We start from the raw sequence: 17,046 nt of genomic DNA on the forward strand, positions 1-17,046 counted from the left end.
CAGTCCATGGGCCATGCCACACAAACACGCCAGCACACATGTTCACGTGCACGCATGCGCATAGATACTCACACAAACAAAACAGCAATATTTTAAAAACTAAAGAAAACCACTGTTGAGAAGGAGATTCCAAAAAAGAAAACAATGGAAGATGTAGGAGCTCCTACTCACGACAGTAACACATAATTCAGTGTCTATTATTCTTTATACCACACGCAGACAACAACAAACACAACTGATACTTACTGGCGCCCGATACGTTTAAAAGGATGCACCAGATGAACAGCTGGCACTGTGAACTCTAGAGCATAACCCTTCAAAAGCCGGCTCTACCCACACTTGACACTTTGTAACAAATTTTAACCTCTCTCAACTTCGGTGTGATACAAGTGACGAGCTTGCATAACCACTGCTGGTGAGAGGACAGTTCCCATGCAGGTGGCATTGCACCCATGAATGTAAACGGTATTATCTCGGTCAGTGACATGTGAAATAAATCCTCTTCAACTACTCAAAAATGATTTATGAAAACATAGATTATTAAGTTTAAAATTTTTAGAAGTACATGAAGTAATTTAATTTGTTTCTATTTTCTTTGTATAAATGTGAATTTTATATGATTAAGTCAATCTTTAAATGATCTTATGAAAGACCTTTCAATAAATATAGAATGAACATTCTCGGTGGTGAGGGAGCGCTGTGCTGGAGCTAAGCAAGCATTGCTCTGTCTTCCTCGAGTTACATCAAATAAGGATTGATCATGTCTTCATATTACAGAACCCACAGTGCATTCCCACTACAACAAACGGATGCTTATGGTACATTATAAATAGCCAATTACAAACCAAACCTGCCTACATGTAGGTTATCTTTGGAAGTTGTTATATAGTTCATTGAGCTTGGATTCTGGAATCTGACAGGCCCCATTTTGAACTATAGCTTGTCCAGCTAGCAAGCACTCCCCTCTAGAATCCATAAGCAGGAAAAAGGAAACTGCATCTCTTAGGGCAAGGGTTAAATACTATTTTTGACGAATCGGGAGTCATCTAAACTTTTAGGTTCTCTTTCTTGGCTCTGGCATAAGCATTTGTCTGTGACTGGTGGTGCCCATATCTATACATAGTGCCATTCCCATGAGCACAAGCTATCAGAAGGGATTGCTCGGATGTCCCAGATAAAGAAAGACTTAAGGTGTTCAACTTTCTGAGGCTAGGATTTGGTCTGACTGATTTGCTTCTGTTTTCTGAGTAGACTTGCAACACTACTTCAGAAAGTTACTAGAAGAAAGAACAGCACGTTTCATGCTAACACACCTGCACATCATTCTGTTTCGGCTACATACAACTCAAAGTAAGAAGGCAGAACATACTTCAAGAATCTTTTGAAATAATATGAAATTGTCTTCATAGGCAAGAGTTTTCTATTAATGTCTTTGAATGAGTTCACTTTGGAGAACTAGGTAGTTATATATCTGTAGGATATATTATTTAAAATCTAATTACCATATTGAAGAACTGTTCTTTAAATCGGAAGTGTAATATACATAGTTCACATGTTCTACTTTTCCCAAGCACACCCACCCTTGCTTTAAATGCAAATCACACCTTACACGGGAACACCATGTCTGCTCTCTCACTCTGAGCCCGGATGTTAAACGGGCAGTCTCTTCTCTGCGCAGGGGTGAACATCTGTATCAAAGCTTGAAAACCACAACAGTGATCAGCCTGCCAAGACATCCCCAATAAAATGGACAGAGAGTCCATTCAAAAGGGGGAACTCCACGCCTGATACTGTAAAGTTAGCTAAGAACGCAACCTGAAGATGCCAGAGACACTAGAAGAGAATCTACATCTACTATGGTCATGCTCCTAAATTAGCATAGCCACCAACTGTATCCGAATACTTTCCTTCTCTCCACAGTTACGAGTAATATTAAGCCCCCATCAGAGTTCCTTCTGCAAAAGGCAGGGGCTACTACGGAGATCCACAAAGGTCAAAGTTTAAAGAAATAGCCATAAAGTGCTCAGCTCAAATTCAGCCATTTCAAGCATACACCCTACAACTAAATTTCAGGAAACGTCCAGGGGTGTTTTGAAAGCCATTGGACAAGGGTGACTTCTGCAGGCAGCTTCTTCTAGACATGGCAGCGTGCCTCTCCTATGAACTCTCAACAAGATGGTCGCTTGCATGAAACCACTCCAGGAGACAGGACCGAGTGGATGGGTAAAAACTCCTCAAAGTCCCACCCCTCAATGAAGGGCTCTACATAGCCAATGGCTGCTGAAGGAGGGGGAGCTATCTACAAGGAAAGGCCCCTGATAGGTTTCCCAGGCCTAGCTCATCAGCCCCAAGCACATGAACATACAGGCAGCATTGACTGCATTCAGTAGGGTGTGTGTGTACATATAACACAGCAAGAGCTGGTGGGGGGGTGGGAAGGATTTGAATACCGTGAACTCATTTATGAAACTCCCAGTTAAGTTCATAATTTTAAATTTTACACAAAGAATAAAAATTTGGGGGAATAAAGATGTAAGCATGTATATCCAATACATTTGTGTACAGATACTTGCCTGAATATATAACATGCAAGGTTTTATGATTAATCAGATAATATTTACTCAAGGAGAGTCATTCTCAGTGGCAATTTCTTAATCTACCTAAATAATTGGGCCTAAACAATGACAATGCCCAACCATGTCTAAAAACTATAATTTCAGGAAATATTTTTCATATTATAAATATAATATATTATATAATACATTTGCTTTATTTTGAGACAGGGCTTCTCTGTGTAGCTTTGCAGCCTGTCCAGGAACTTGCTCTGTACACCCGGCTGGCCTCGAACTCACAGAGATCCTCCAGCCAGTGCCACCTGAGTGCTGGGATTAAAGGCTTGAGCCAATATTGTATTACTGTAAATATTGTAAATTATCATCGTAAATATTGTATTTTATTTAATTCTACAAACATTTGTCCAACCTTACCCTCCACGTTCCTGATTCACTGCATTACTTGTGTCATTTCCAAAAGGCTTCTCATGGATCAAACCTCACCCCAGGCGAAACACAATAACCCAGGAGTTTCCCAAGTATTGTGTGCTTATATGGAATGTGCTGGATGTGGTTTAAAGTTGGAGAAGTTTTCTCAAAACTTTAGCCCATGCTGTTAGCAGTATTTACCAATCAGTCTGAAATACAGCAAGAAAAACAGTGAACTCTGAAGCTCCCAGACTTACACTTAAGTTTCAGTTGATCATTTTCAGTCACAGATTAAGGCTGATGACAATAAATCTAAATCAGATCTTATGCGTCAGAACCCCAAGAGGTATGGTTAGGTTCACAGGACAGCTCTTTATGTCATGCAATTTAGCTGATTTTTTATCTTACTTCTTTTTTTTTTTTTATTTTCAAGACAGGGTTTCTCCGAAGCTTTTTTTTTTTTTTTGGTTCCTGTCCTGGAACTAGCTCTTGTAGACCAGGCTGGCCTCGAACTCACAGAGATCCGCCTGCCTCTGCCTCCCGAGTGCTGAGATTAAAGGCGTGTGCCACCACCGCCTGGCTATCTTATTTTTAAGCATGAGAGGAGCACAATATTCTAGAAAGGTTGTTGAATAATGTGATTAAATTCTATATTAATATTTTTGAAAATCTGAAGAACTGGAAATTTAACTGAATTTATAAGGGAAATAATGCTGCTACAAGAAATTAACGCAGCATTTAAAGACTCATGGATAATATGGAGTTAAACAAAAGTGAGGCTCCCCTTGCTAATGAATGTGGGTTTTGCTGTATAAAGACACAGTCCAAGTAAAACACTCAAGACATGCAAAGGTAAGTTTCCAAGTAGAAAATACTTCACTTCTTTTAACTATTAATATAGTCACTGTACTTTTGCTTGTCAAGTATATGATTATAAGAAAAAAATAGAACATCTTGATTTGTCTCTGTCTTTTGAAAACTCAGCGTTGGACGGCTCAGTGAATGGGAGCACTTGCTATTCTTCTTGGACATGGGTTCAATCCCCAGGACCCACAGGGCAGCTCACAGCCATCTGGAACTTCAGTTCCTAAGTATGACACACCCTGCTCTGGCCTGGACACCAGGCATCCATGTGGTGCACAGACACACAGGCTAAACACTCAAACTCATATAAAACCTCACACCCCAATATTACAAGGAAGCCGCTCAGAAGAGCAACCCATGGAGCCATGTTTCAGCACACATCCGGTGTAAACAGATGTTTGTTCTAACGGGATGACTAGTAACCTAGCATGTATCCTTGAAGCTAAGTGCTTTCAACACCTGTGTAAAGAGAATAACCAGTGCTAATGCTTCACCTTCCAGTGTGTTGACTTCCACGAACCCATGAACCAGTATCCCCTTCTTGTTCCCTTCCAGTGTGTTAACTTCCACGAACCCACGAACCAGTATCCCCTTCTTGTTCCCTTCCAGTGTGTTGACTTCCACGAACCCACGAACCAGTATCCCCTTCTTGTTCCCTTCTAGGGTGTTGACTTCCATGAGCCAATGTCCCCTTCTTGTTCCATTCCATTAGCATAGTCCAAAAGAAAGGTTTCATATTATGTGAAGGGTAAGTTACCAGGGAAGCCAAGTAGAAGAGGTAATATCAAAACTGAAGTCTTGGTAGGTTTTTTAGAGCCCTTGAACTCTTAGGTGTCTTATTCAATAGGAGTAATAATCATAGGTGTCTGATATTAAAATTATATTATTAAAAAGTATAGTCAGGTTTAAGAGACCCAAAGATTCAAATAATAAGAAGTAAGTGCTCTGTGGTAGACCCAACGCATGACTTTTCAAGTCATTCCCATTTTAAACGCCCCTTCTATTTGGAAAAGCACAACTTCTTAAGACAAGCACAAGAATTCTAAGTTAAAAAAGAAATCACTGCAGAAAAACTAACATTCTGTCCATCAGAGCTGACCCTGAATCGTAAGGAGAATCAGCAGCTCGGTGTCTGAGAGAGCATCATCATGTAGACAAGACAAATGAGGCCTTGCTCTTCTGGCACTTAACAGTCTCAGTCAGCGTTGTTAGCACAGGCAAAGCACCACGAGACTGCCTCTGCTCACCTCCTGTCTGAAGTACAGTTATCATGAGCACATGTAATGACCTAAACGATTGTAGTTGTCAACTCTGAATTTCTTTTTTGGTTTGTTTGTTTTTTGTTTTATTTTGTTTTCCAAAACAGAGTTTCTCTGTGTAACAGCACTGGCTGTGCTGGAACTAGCTCTTGTAGACCAGCCTGGCCTCGAACTCACAGAGATCTGCCTGCCTCTGCCTCCCAAGTGCTGAGATTAAAGGCGTGTGCCACCATCGCCCAGCTCAACTGTGGAATTTTATAAACATAGAACTGTCCAATGCTAACGTATAAATGGCTTGGTAACTCTGTACTTGAAAGAGCATATGCATGAATTAGCCAAGATCCACGGCTGCTCAAACCCTCACAGAGATTAGATAATGGGACCACTACCTCTCTCCGTCGGGAGGCCCAGCAAGTCTGTTTGATCTTCCAAACCACAGCAGCCACCAGCAGCAAGGATAAAAAGCAACTAGAAAATAAAGCACAGATAAATGTGTTCAAAATACACTTGAAATATGCAGTAAAGGAAAATAACATAAGGTAGATTAAATATATAGAGGAAAACATGTCATGATAAATATTTCCTAAAAGAATTTCTTCATTATCAACTTACTTGTTTCTTTTTGAACTGAAATTTTTTTCCTGGTTTCTATACCAATAAGATCACTCAGGATAATAATGATTAGTATCTATCTACCATATCATATTTTAGAGGACACAGTCTGCAAACTACTTCAACTAAACTTTCCTGAACTTTAACTAAATGTTCTTTTCCCTATCAACAGACTCATTCCTCATTCGACAATGGGAAATATTCATTCTTTGAAATCTCTTAGGTAATTTTGTTTTCTTTCATCCTTTTTGAACCATTTTAAATCAACAAATGTTGATTACATTCTAGATTCCTTCTTTAAATTAGGGATAACCCTTCAAGTTCAGTTAATGGGGCTTCCAGGACGGCCTGAGCAAAGGTGCTTGCTGTCGCCCTGATGACCCAAGTTTGATTTCTGAAACCCTCCTGAGGGAAGACAAAAACCAACTCTTGAGGGCTGTCACCTGAAGCCACTTGTAACTGTGGCATGCAGTCATCCCCTCCCACAAAGTAAAAATGAACAAGTGGGCATTTTTTAAAACTAATACATCAGCGTGAATAATGAACTTCTCTGTTTCTCAAAACCAGACTTCTGGTCTGGGCACAGAGCTTGGTGGGAAGACATTTTTCCTCATTAGTATACGACCCTGTGCTTAGTCACAGAACTGGCAGAGACAGGGGGGTTGAGGGAGACAAACGGGATTAATTTTGCAAATCTGTATCTTTAGTACTGTCAAAATTACAGCATCTTATCATTAAAAAGGATTTAAGAGATTATTTAGTTCAAAATCCCGTCTAGAAAAGAAATCCCTGGTAAACTCTGAGAGTGACTAAGTATGCAATTTACCTAATTAAACAATCATCTGGGAACTGCTAACTCACAAGCCAGTGCTTTCCACATTTCCTTAACTCCTAGGATGAAAATAGAATCATTTTGGCCACTTCACACCAATTCCGTTCTGAGTAAATCTGAATCAGCCCGCTACATTCTGAAACCCTTACACATCTGAAAAAGCCTCCGCAGCACCCTCTGGCTGAGCAGCTCCCCACCAGGTGTGGTTTACCTTAAAGAGACATGTTTAATGTCCAGGGGCATTTTATTGTCATGATTTGGCTGGCACTGTGGGATGCTGCTTAACGACTTAAAATATACAACACACACACACATACATACACACACCACACACACACACACCACACACACACACACATACATATACACACCACACACACACACACACATACACACACCACACACACACACATACATACATACACACACCACATACATACACACACCACACACATACATACACACACACATACACACACATACACACCACACATACACACATACATACACACACCACACACACACATACACACACCACACACACACATACATACACACACCACACACACATACATACACACACCACACACACACATACACACACAGCACACATACATACACACACCACACACACACATACACACCACATACACACACATACACATACATACACACATACACACACATACACACACATACACACCACATACACACACATACACACACATACATACACACATATACACACACACCACACACACACATACACACCACATACACACACATACACACACATACATACACACATACACACACACCACACACACACATACATACACACACACACCACACACACATACATACATACACACCACACACACACATACACACACATAAACACACACACCACACACACACACATACATACACACACCACACACACACCACACACACACACCACACATATACATACATACACACACACATACACACACACATACATACACACACAGATACATACACACACATACACACACACCACACACACACATAAACACACACACCACACACACATACATACACACCACACACACATACACACACACACCACACACATACATACATACACACACATACACACACATACACACATACACACACACACCACACACACACACACACACACACACACACCATGATTTTATATTCAGACTGCCAAAGTTGTCTAAGTTGAGAAGTTCTGTCTGCATCTCAGTTATTTCCATAGAAACCGTATTTCGCATGCTACTCTCAGGTTAGTAGCGTAAATGTTATTAATAGTGCTGGAAATTGGTACTTTAGAGTCTGAGGGTCCATATTAATTTCAGAAATATCATTATGTCCTTAAAAAAATTTTAGTACAAAAGACACAAAATTGCCATTCCAAACTCAGACTAAAATGACTTCTATCAAGGAGCAATAGTACCAAGTGCTGTGAGGGGTTCACTCTATGACCGCAAGACTCTGAGGCTCCTGTGCAATCCCTGCGCTTGCTAAAGATGGTGCTCGGAATCATGACGAGCGCGGCTGAGTTTTATGCTCACCTGTGTTAACGGAAAAGCTATTTTCCCTATGACATTCTTATTTCAGTTAAATGGGATTTTGTTTTGTTTTGTTTTTGTGGTTTGTTTAGACGGGTTTTACTTTAGCTATTGAGCCTGTCCTGGACTGCTGCAGTCAGAGGGAGGGAGGGCATGGCACTGGCCTTTGGTGACACATCCTGGAGCCACAATCAGAATTTACAGTTCCTAAATTCTCAGGGAAGCGCCATGGGGCAGGGCTGTGCATGGTAATTCTGTCCATTCCATTTTGCAAGCAGAGAAGTAAACGTTGATTGTGTTAATTCACTGAAATCTATTGGTCTTTACGTTAGCTTCTCCTTATGGATAAACCAAAGGGTTCACTGGGTAGCATCAAACATCTGTATCCTTGGATTTATTTTCATCACTATTTGTACACAGGAGGAAAATCAGCTTTGGCAACTTTCTCTGAGATTTCTTCCTCATAAAGTGGCTTCTGTAAATTCTGGTATAGGTACTGAGGAGACCAGATACAGGGACTCTCAAGAAAAGGGAGAAGAAAGGAGGAGAAGAGGGACAGGGAATGGAGTGGGGATGGGGAAGACAGAGAGGGAGGGAAGTGACGGAAAGGGAAGAAAGGGAAGGGTGAGCAGGGCAGAGTAAGAGAGGAGAGAAAAGTATGTGGCTCTATAGCACCAGAATCTTAGGGGTTCAACACGTCTATGTAATGAACGCAGTAGTAACAGAAATAACAAAAAAGAAGCCAACTAGATGTGAGAAGAAAACTTACGGACAAATACTGCAATAATTCAAACATAACCTGTACACAGTGACTATTTTTACAACATTCCTAATACAAAGTATGGAATATCCAGTAATATCATCTAGGGAACCCGCTCTCAACCTTCCTAACGTGTCGACCCTTTAATACAGTTCCCCATGTTGCGGTGACCCTCAACTATGAACTTATCTTCATTCCTACCTCATTAACTCATTTGCTATGAATTGCGATGTGCTGGAGAAATTCCTTCACCAGTAGCCATTAAGAGGCCACACCCAAGTGGGATTGTGTGTGCACCATAGTACTATGAGACAATGCTCTTGTACCCTGTAAAGAATTGTCACTTCTATTAGTTTAATAAAATGCTGACTGGCCGGTAGCCAGGCAGGAAGTATAGGCAGGGTGACCAGAACAGGAGAATTCTGGGAAGAGAAAAGGCTCAGTCTGTAGCCATCATCCAAACCAAGAGGAAGAAAGAAGAGAACGCCTTACTGATAAAAGGTACCAAGCCATGTGACTAACACAAATAAGAATCATGGACTAATTTAAGATGTAGGAATTAGTTAATAAGAAGCCTGAGCTACTAGGCCAACCAGTTTAAAATTAATGTAGGCCTCTGTGTGTTTCTTTGGGACTGAACGTCTGCGGGACCGGATGGGGCAGAAACTACTGCCAACAGCAATCTAATACCTGACAGTCAGGAATTCTGATATGCAAACCCTGTGTGAGTTGTGACCCACAGGTTGAGAACTGCTGATCGAGCTAGAAGCACACATTGCAGTATGACATGGGTCTGTACTGAGACCAGGCCCAGGGACAAAAGGGAGCTCTGGCACAGCAGAAGAGAAATGATATTCCCAATGATTAATAGGTGGCAGCTTAACCAAATATAAGCAATAGATATTAAATACTTAAAAATTAGTTTGCACATATTATTCTTGTATTTTACTGGAAAACCTTGGAAAGTAGTACAGTGTTAAAATACTGGACTTTGCTGTTTTGTTTTGGTTTGGTATTTGTTTTGTTTTGGTCTTGATTTTTCGAGACAGGGTTTCTATGTAGTTTTGGAGCCTGTCCTGGAACTAGCTCTTATAGACCAGGCTGGCTTTGAACTCACAGAGATCCGCCTGCCTCTGCCTCCCAAGTACTGGGATTAAGGGTGTGCACCACCACCGCCTGGCTCTTTGTTGTATTTTTAAAATAACTTCCCTTAATAACCAACATCCCAAAACATAGCTTCTAATGACTTGTCAATTCCCTCGCACCCGAGGATTTTACTCTCACCGACTGAAATGCTAACAAAGCAAACCAACTCAAATTGGGAAGTGTGAGATGGATGATAGAGGATCTGGGTTTGCCGATTTGCCCATCTGCTCAGAGCTGAAGATTAAATGAGCCATGTGGGTCACTGGGGAAACAATACATTGACTGTAAAACCTGCACAGCACACTAGCGTGTAAGAAGGGTGACTGCAGACAGAGAAAGTCTGGCCTGGAAGTGAAGGCTCCAGAACCCCAGCTTCTAAGTGTTGGCCTGCTCCCCTTTACAGCCGACCTCACACAGCGCCAAGAAGACACGAGTGCACTAACAACATTGCAGAAAATTACCTTCAGACCGTGTAGGTAAGATATACAGAACATATGAACCTTTTGTTTAGAAGTGGGTTCCATAACCAAGCTATCTCATTACATATGAAAGTATTTCAAAATGGGGTGGAACGGGGGGTCTCGAGCATTTTCAATAGGGATAATTAATTACCTTGTACACTTAGGATACTCTACCAGTCAGACAATTTCAAATACAAGTAATAGAAAACCTAACTGAAACTAGCATAGACGAGTCTGAAACACACTCGCCAGTATGAACGCACCTATCCAGACAACAGGAGACCATGAGATTGGTCCCATTAAGTCCCACACTCCTGAGGTAGAGAGGAGCTCACAGAGCTGTGTCTATCACCAAGATTACATAGGCAGTTAGCAATGCTAGGGAGAGGGACTCTTGGAGCCCGGCACCTACCCCAGCTTCTGCGAGTGGTTCACGGTGACTGAGCGAGTTTTCCTCAGAAGTTCCCATGCTCCTGAAAGCAACCCCAAATAAACTCACTGATTTGCCAGGGCAAAACTGGGGCAATCATGACTGGGGCCGTTACTGCTGCCCTATCGCAGCTGAGGGAACATTTGTTGATACTCCCAAAATGTTAGTATCAAAGCCCTGAAGAAGGGACTTAAGTTAACATAAAGGGACTTAAGTTCCATAAAGTAGGAACTCCAGCAGAAGGTCAGTGTCTGTCCCAGTTCGTTTTCTATTGATGAACGTCATAACCAAAAGTAACTTGGGGCAGAAAGGGTTTAACGGGTTTATAGGTTACAGCCCAACATCGAGCAAAGTCCAAGCAGGAACCTGGAGGCAGGAAATAAAGCAAAGACCATGAGGGAACACAACCTACTGGCCTGCTTAGCTGCCTTTGTTACACAACCCAGGCCTGCCTGCCTGCCTGGGATGAAATACTCAAGGTGAGCTGGCTCCTGCTGAATCAATTAGCAATTAAGACACTGTTACAAAGAGGTGCCACAAGCCAATCTGAAGAAGGTAATTCTTCAACTGAGATTCCTTCTTCCCAGGTATGTCTAGGTTCACACAAAGTTCACAGAAACTTACGATCTCATAAGAAAAGAAACCAGAGAACTCACATGCCCTCTTTGCCTTGCATAGTGTGAAAGAAAAGCCAAGAAGTTAAGAACAAGGAACCGGCCATTTGCCCTCTCATTGAAGGTCCTTATCAGAGACCAAGAGTGCTGGCACCAGGACCCATTCAGCCTTCAGATCTGTGAGGCAATGCATCTCCGTCCTTCAGGACACCCAGACTGCTGTGGGTTAAGGCAGACGAAGTCCAAATGTTCTGATCTCGGATATACACGGACAGACAGACAGACAGAAAGATAGATGATAGGCAGATAGATGATAGGAATGTCTGATTTCAGATACAAACAGACAGATAGATGATAGATGATAGGAATGTCTAATTTCGGATGCAGAAGACACACAGATGATAGGTAGACAGATAATAGGAATGTCTAGAATATATATTTTGCTGTAAGTCAACTTTAATCTCAGACTTTTTTGTCCTTTTAAGAACTGATTCCAGTACCACAGCACCTTCTCTCACACTGTGGCAGGTATACCCACTCCTATCAACCATTAAAGATGTACTAAGGAGCTTTAGTCCTCCATGAAGCTGATGAGGGGCCGATCTCTCTCAAATCAAATGGTTGTCATATAGTCACGTTGACAGAATAAATTAAGAATGGGCAAGAACCCATACAACACAGTAAACTCCTTTAAAATTCACGAAGAAATACAGCTAAGTCTCCCAGAACATGAGATTTTTTCACATCCACAGAGCATGTGGACACGTGCGCACCCTGAAGACCCGCCTGGCCGAGGATTAGGAAGGCTAACATGGAGAACAGTATTCCTTGATGTGTCTGGACTGCAACTAATCTGGGTGATATCTAATAAACTCAAACTTGTGACACAGATCAATGAACATGGTGTTTCTGCTATACTGGGTTGGTTTAGAATTACATCGCTTGAAACCAGGCAGTCAGATAAAAGCTTTGGTCAAAGAATTCCTTTGGCATTTTAAAGCAAATACATGTTTTTTTTCAAATCATCTATAATCCAATGGTCTGTAACATAAAAAGAGAAATAAAAAGTATATAGCTATCAAATTACCAGACAATGCGCTCATGTAACAACCACCCACATAGATGAACAGGTGAACCCATTCTCTCCCACTCAAATCAAACTGATTTAATCACAAAGCTTAGTTTCCCATTTCTGGATTTTATACCAATGGAATCTGAAAGTCTTTATTCTTTTTATTCAGTTTCCACCACACTACATCCTGTTGTCCACACTGCTCCTGTGACATTACTTTGTTCCTTTTCATGTTCCTACACTATTACATAGCACAGTCTTACTTTCCCTTCCTACCCTTTCTGAGCACTTTGGGATATTTCCACCTGAGGCTACAGAAGACATCCTTCCTTAAATGTGTCATTTGTTTGAGGTCATTCAGACAGCACACTTGATTACAGCATCACAATGCAACATCTCAGTGTTTCTATGGTGCTTCTAGGTGATGGAACCACAGTCATGTGTGGGTGATGGTAACCGCTGGCATGTGTGTGTGATGACAACCACTGTCATGACTACAGTCATGTGGGCGATGGTAACCGCTGTCATGTGTGGGCAGTGGTAACCGCTGTCATGTGTGGGCAGTGGTAACCGCTGTCATGTGTGGGCGATGGTAACTGCTGGCATGTGTGGGCAATGGTAACCGCTGTCATGTGTGGGCAATGGTAACCGCTGTCATGTGTGGGCGATGGTAACCGCTGTCCTGTGTGGGCAGTGGTAACCACTGTCCTGTGTGGGCAGTGGTAACCGCTGTCAGGTGTGGGCGATGGTAACCTCTGCCATGTGTGGGTGATGGTACTCAGGTTCATGTTGAAGCTTTAATATTTTAGGCCAGAGGAGACCCCTGGGGAAACTGGTGACCTTCCAATCAGGTCACTCATATTTCAAAGTCTGGTCGTCCTCTCTGCTCTGCCTACTGACCTCCAAGAGTATAATTTACAGCCCTGGAGGAGGCTAACAAATCCTGACACTGAACTTCAGTGGTGGTGGTGGGGTGCTCAGAAAGGTTCCCTGAGACAGAGGCTCACACGTGTTGAAAGGCCAGTCTTTTCAACAAGTCGGGCTATAAGAAATTAAAAGCTACATAAAAACAATGAACTTTAGCTAAATTGTAATAAAAAACAACAACAAAAATGGCTGTCAAAAAACATAACCCTAAATATACAAAATAAAAATACAAAACCCTTAGAAACTTTGAGCTGGGAGGAATCTTTTGTTCTTTTTTTTTTTGTAGTGATATTTCATTTATATTTTATTTTATTTTTTATTAATTTATAAATAATACCAAACGAATCTTTTGTTCTAACACTAAAAACAAAATTTAAAAAACTTACTTTTAGCGGAGCGGTCATGGCACGCACCTTTAATCCCAGCACTAGGCAGGCGGACCCATGAGTTGGAGGCCAGCCTGGTCTACAAGAGCCAGTTCCAGGACAGGCACTAAAGCTACAGAGAAACCCTGTCCCAAAAACCAGGAAAAAAATAGTATAAAAGGCAATCCAAAGATTGAAATCTTTGCAAATAATATACATGGCAAAGACTTAGACTTCAAATATATAATGTATAATAAATATTCAGTAATAAAAACGTAAATGAACAAAAGATGGGCAAAAGATTTGAAAAGAACTTCCTCAAAGAAGACAAAAGGACGGCTAAAAAGAACAAAAAAAATTACCAGTGGCTTATATGGTATCGCTTATTTGAGAAAGGTGAATGAGATCACAGGATGTCATCACGTATGTGTGCCATGACATATGTATCACAGACATGCTCTGCGTGTGCCGTCATGTATGTGTCACAGACATGCTGTGTGTGTGTGTGTGTGTGGGCGCGCACAGTGTCAGGCCAAGCCCTGGTAAAGACGTGAACACTGGAGCCCTCCAGCTTCACAGTTTAACTGAACAGATGCTGCCGTTCTAAAATCCCAGCAAGTACTGAGAAGATGAATGTGCTGTAAACTCTGACCCACAACTCTACTTCTAAGAAGCCATCCTAGAGGAATAAAAACTTGTGGCCATATCAACCATAAAGAAAATATTTTGTTTCCTGACACTTTATTCATAATGGCCAGAAAGCATCTATCTCTCAGTGGGTGAATACAGTGATAAATCCGTAAACAAAACACTAATCCAGCAATGAATGAGCAATCAGGCCACTGACTGGAACACCAACTTGGACAAATCTCAACTGAGACGTGCTGCGGGGAAGAAGCCAGCGAGACAGCACAGGGAATGAAGCAAAGAACAGGTCAGCCTGGGTAAGAGGCAAGCCGGCTGCAAAGCAGAGGCCAGTGATGGAGTTCTCCGGGGTTTGAGAACAACACTGGAACTTACTGCACATAACTGAAAATGAAGGTGAACATGCTCAAATGACAGCAAACAAAGAGACCAACAATCAAGTCCTCACACCCAACTAGGACACACACAGAATTAACTGGAATGGGGCTGATGAGCTGAGGTGAAACCAGTAACTGGATCAGGCCACAGAGGAACCTGACGCCACCATCTGATCACAAACACGAAAGTAGTTTTAAATAGTCAACTTCCATACTTTAAATCATGCCTTAGAAACTGACTACAGCACAATGGCTGTGGTAGAATTCGGGTTGGCGGGAGATTAAGTAGAGAGGGACAGTCAGCCGAGTCCTAAGTAGCTGCGGTGAGGCATGAAGTAAGGCGTGGAATGGGACACGGGGTGAGGCACACAGTGAGGCACACAGTAGGGCATGCAGTGAGGCACAGCATGAGGCATGCAGTGAGGCGTACAGTAGGGCATGCAATGAGGCACAGCATGAGGCATGCAGTGAGGCACACAGTGAAGCGCACAGTAGGGCACGCAGTGAGGCACACAGTAGGGCATGCAGTGAGGCACACGGTAGGGCATGCAGTGAGGCACACAGTGAAGCGCACAGTAGGGCATGCAGTGAGGCACACGGTAGGGCATGCAGTGAGGCACACGGTAGGGCATGCAGTGCAGCACAGCATGAGGCAGATCTTGACCAGTATAAAGACCTAGGGACTCGTGGACAAGGGGCGGCTGACAGGACAGCAAGCTCACTGAGGGGCAGGACGGTTTTGACTTTTACATGGCTATTCAGGATCAGTGTGAAGTTACTGACAGACTGTCTGCTTTCGCCACTGGTGTGAAACCTCAACCCTGTGGATAATGTATGGAACGCTGGTTTAAACCACTATAAACTGCACGGTCACCAGCTTATACACATCATATTAAACACGCTGATTTATGAGACCCAGCAAGGCATAAACATCCATTTTCTTCCGTCAGGAAGCCAGGGAGAGAATTCTAGGGTCAATTTCTAATACAGTATGTTTGTTTATGGATTTTACGTAGGGAGGTCCAGAGCCTGGGTCTCCTTGACATTAGCGTAACCACCGTCTGAACTCACAGACACACCAGATACTGCGTTCGTCCTTCTCAATGCTCTTTATACTTGCTCTGTTTGTAATCCTGTCGAATACTTCTGGGTCATGTCGAGGATTGTGCGTATTAATGATTTACCTTTATTTCTTGTCCTTTGAAGATGCACATTACTACTTTTTTTCTGTTTACAAATTGTATAAACAGCATGATCGTGTGCCTTTATCCTCAGGTCTCAGGGACTACATTAACTCTGTGTGGTCACCTCGACGGGAAGCTTTGCTGTGTTTGTTTTTCTAATGCTTGAGTGGCTTTATGTTTTGCTTTTGAAACCTTTAAGATTCTTCTACTTAAAATTTTAATCTACACCTCTCTCCACTCTGTACCCAGTAACACAGATATAAGAAATAGAAAAACACAGTAACTCATAGCAGTGAGACCATTCTCAGAGATTTCTCATCCTTGCTGATAATACAGCAAGGGAGCGCATCTTCAGAAACCATCTGAAACAATGTGTGACAAGTAACTCTGATCATAAACTGCTGTGGGATAGCCCTCCTGTGCGCTGTGGGATAGATAGCCCTCCTGTGTGCTGTGGGATAGCCCTCCTGTGTGCTGTGGGATAGCCCTCCTGTGTGCTGTGGGATAGCCCTCCTGTGTGCTGTGGGATAGATAGCCCTCCTGTGTGCTGTGGGATAGATAGCCCTCCTGTGTGCTGTGGGATAGATAGCCCTCCTGTGTGCTGTGGGATAAATAGCCCTCCTGTGTGCTGTGGGATAGATAGCCCTCCTGTGTGCTGTGGGATAGCCCTCCTGTGTGCTGTGGGATAGCCCTCCTGCATTCTGAGGGATAGCCCTCCAGTGTGCTGTAGGATAGCCCTCCTATGTGCCGTGGGATTGCTCTCCTCTGTGCTATGGGATAGATAGCCCTCCTGTGTGCTGTGGGATAGCCCTCCTGTGTGCTGTGGGATAGCCCTCCTGTGTGCTGTGGGATAGCCCTCCTGCATTCTGAGGGATAGCCCTTCTGTGTGCTGTGGGATAGCCCTCCTGTGCGCTGTGGGATAGCACTTCTGTGCGCT

At 42.6% G+C, this 17,046-nt stretch overlaps 1 protein-coding gene across 3 annotated transcripts in view; it reads right to left on the minus strand.

The window, feature by feature from the left end:
* Atrnl1 (attractin like 1) overlaps positions 1 to 17,046 on the minus strand; it is a 561,295-nt gene that overhangs the window by 339,974 nt on the left and 204,275 nt on the right. For all 3 annotated transcript variants that reach the window (XM_041661191.1, XM_041661190.1, XM_041661192.1), the window contains exon 26: positions 5,494 to 5,572. In XM_041661191.1, coding sequence (XP_041517125.1) covers positions 5,494 to 5,572 — 79 coding nt within the window. The remainder of the gene's footprint in view (positions 1 to 5,493; positions 5,573 to 17,046) is intronic.

The sequence above is a fragment of the Microtus oregoni genome, unplaced genomic scaffold (assembly GCF_018167655.1).
Source record: "Microtus oregoni isolate MIOR12 unplaced genomic scaffold, Mior012 000012F_ref0000307, whole genome shotgun sequence".
Lineage (NCBI taxonomy): Eukaryota > Metazoa > Chordata > Mammalia > Rodentia > Cricetidae > Microtus > Microtus oregoni.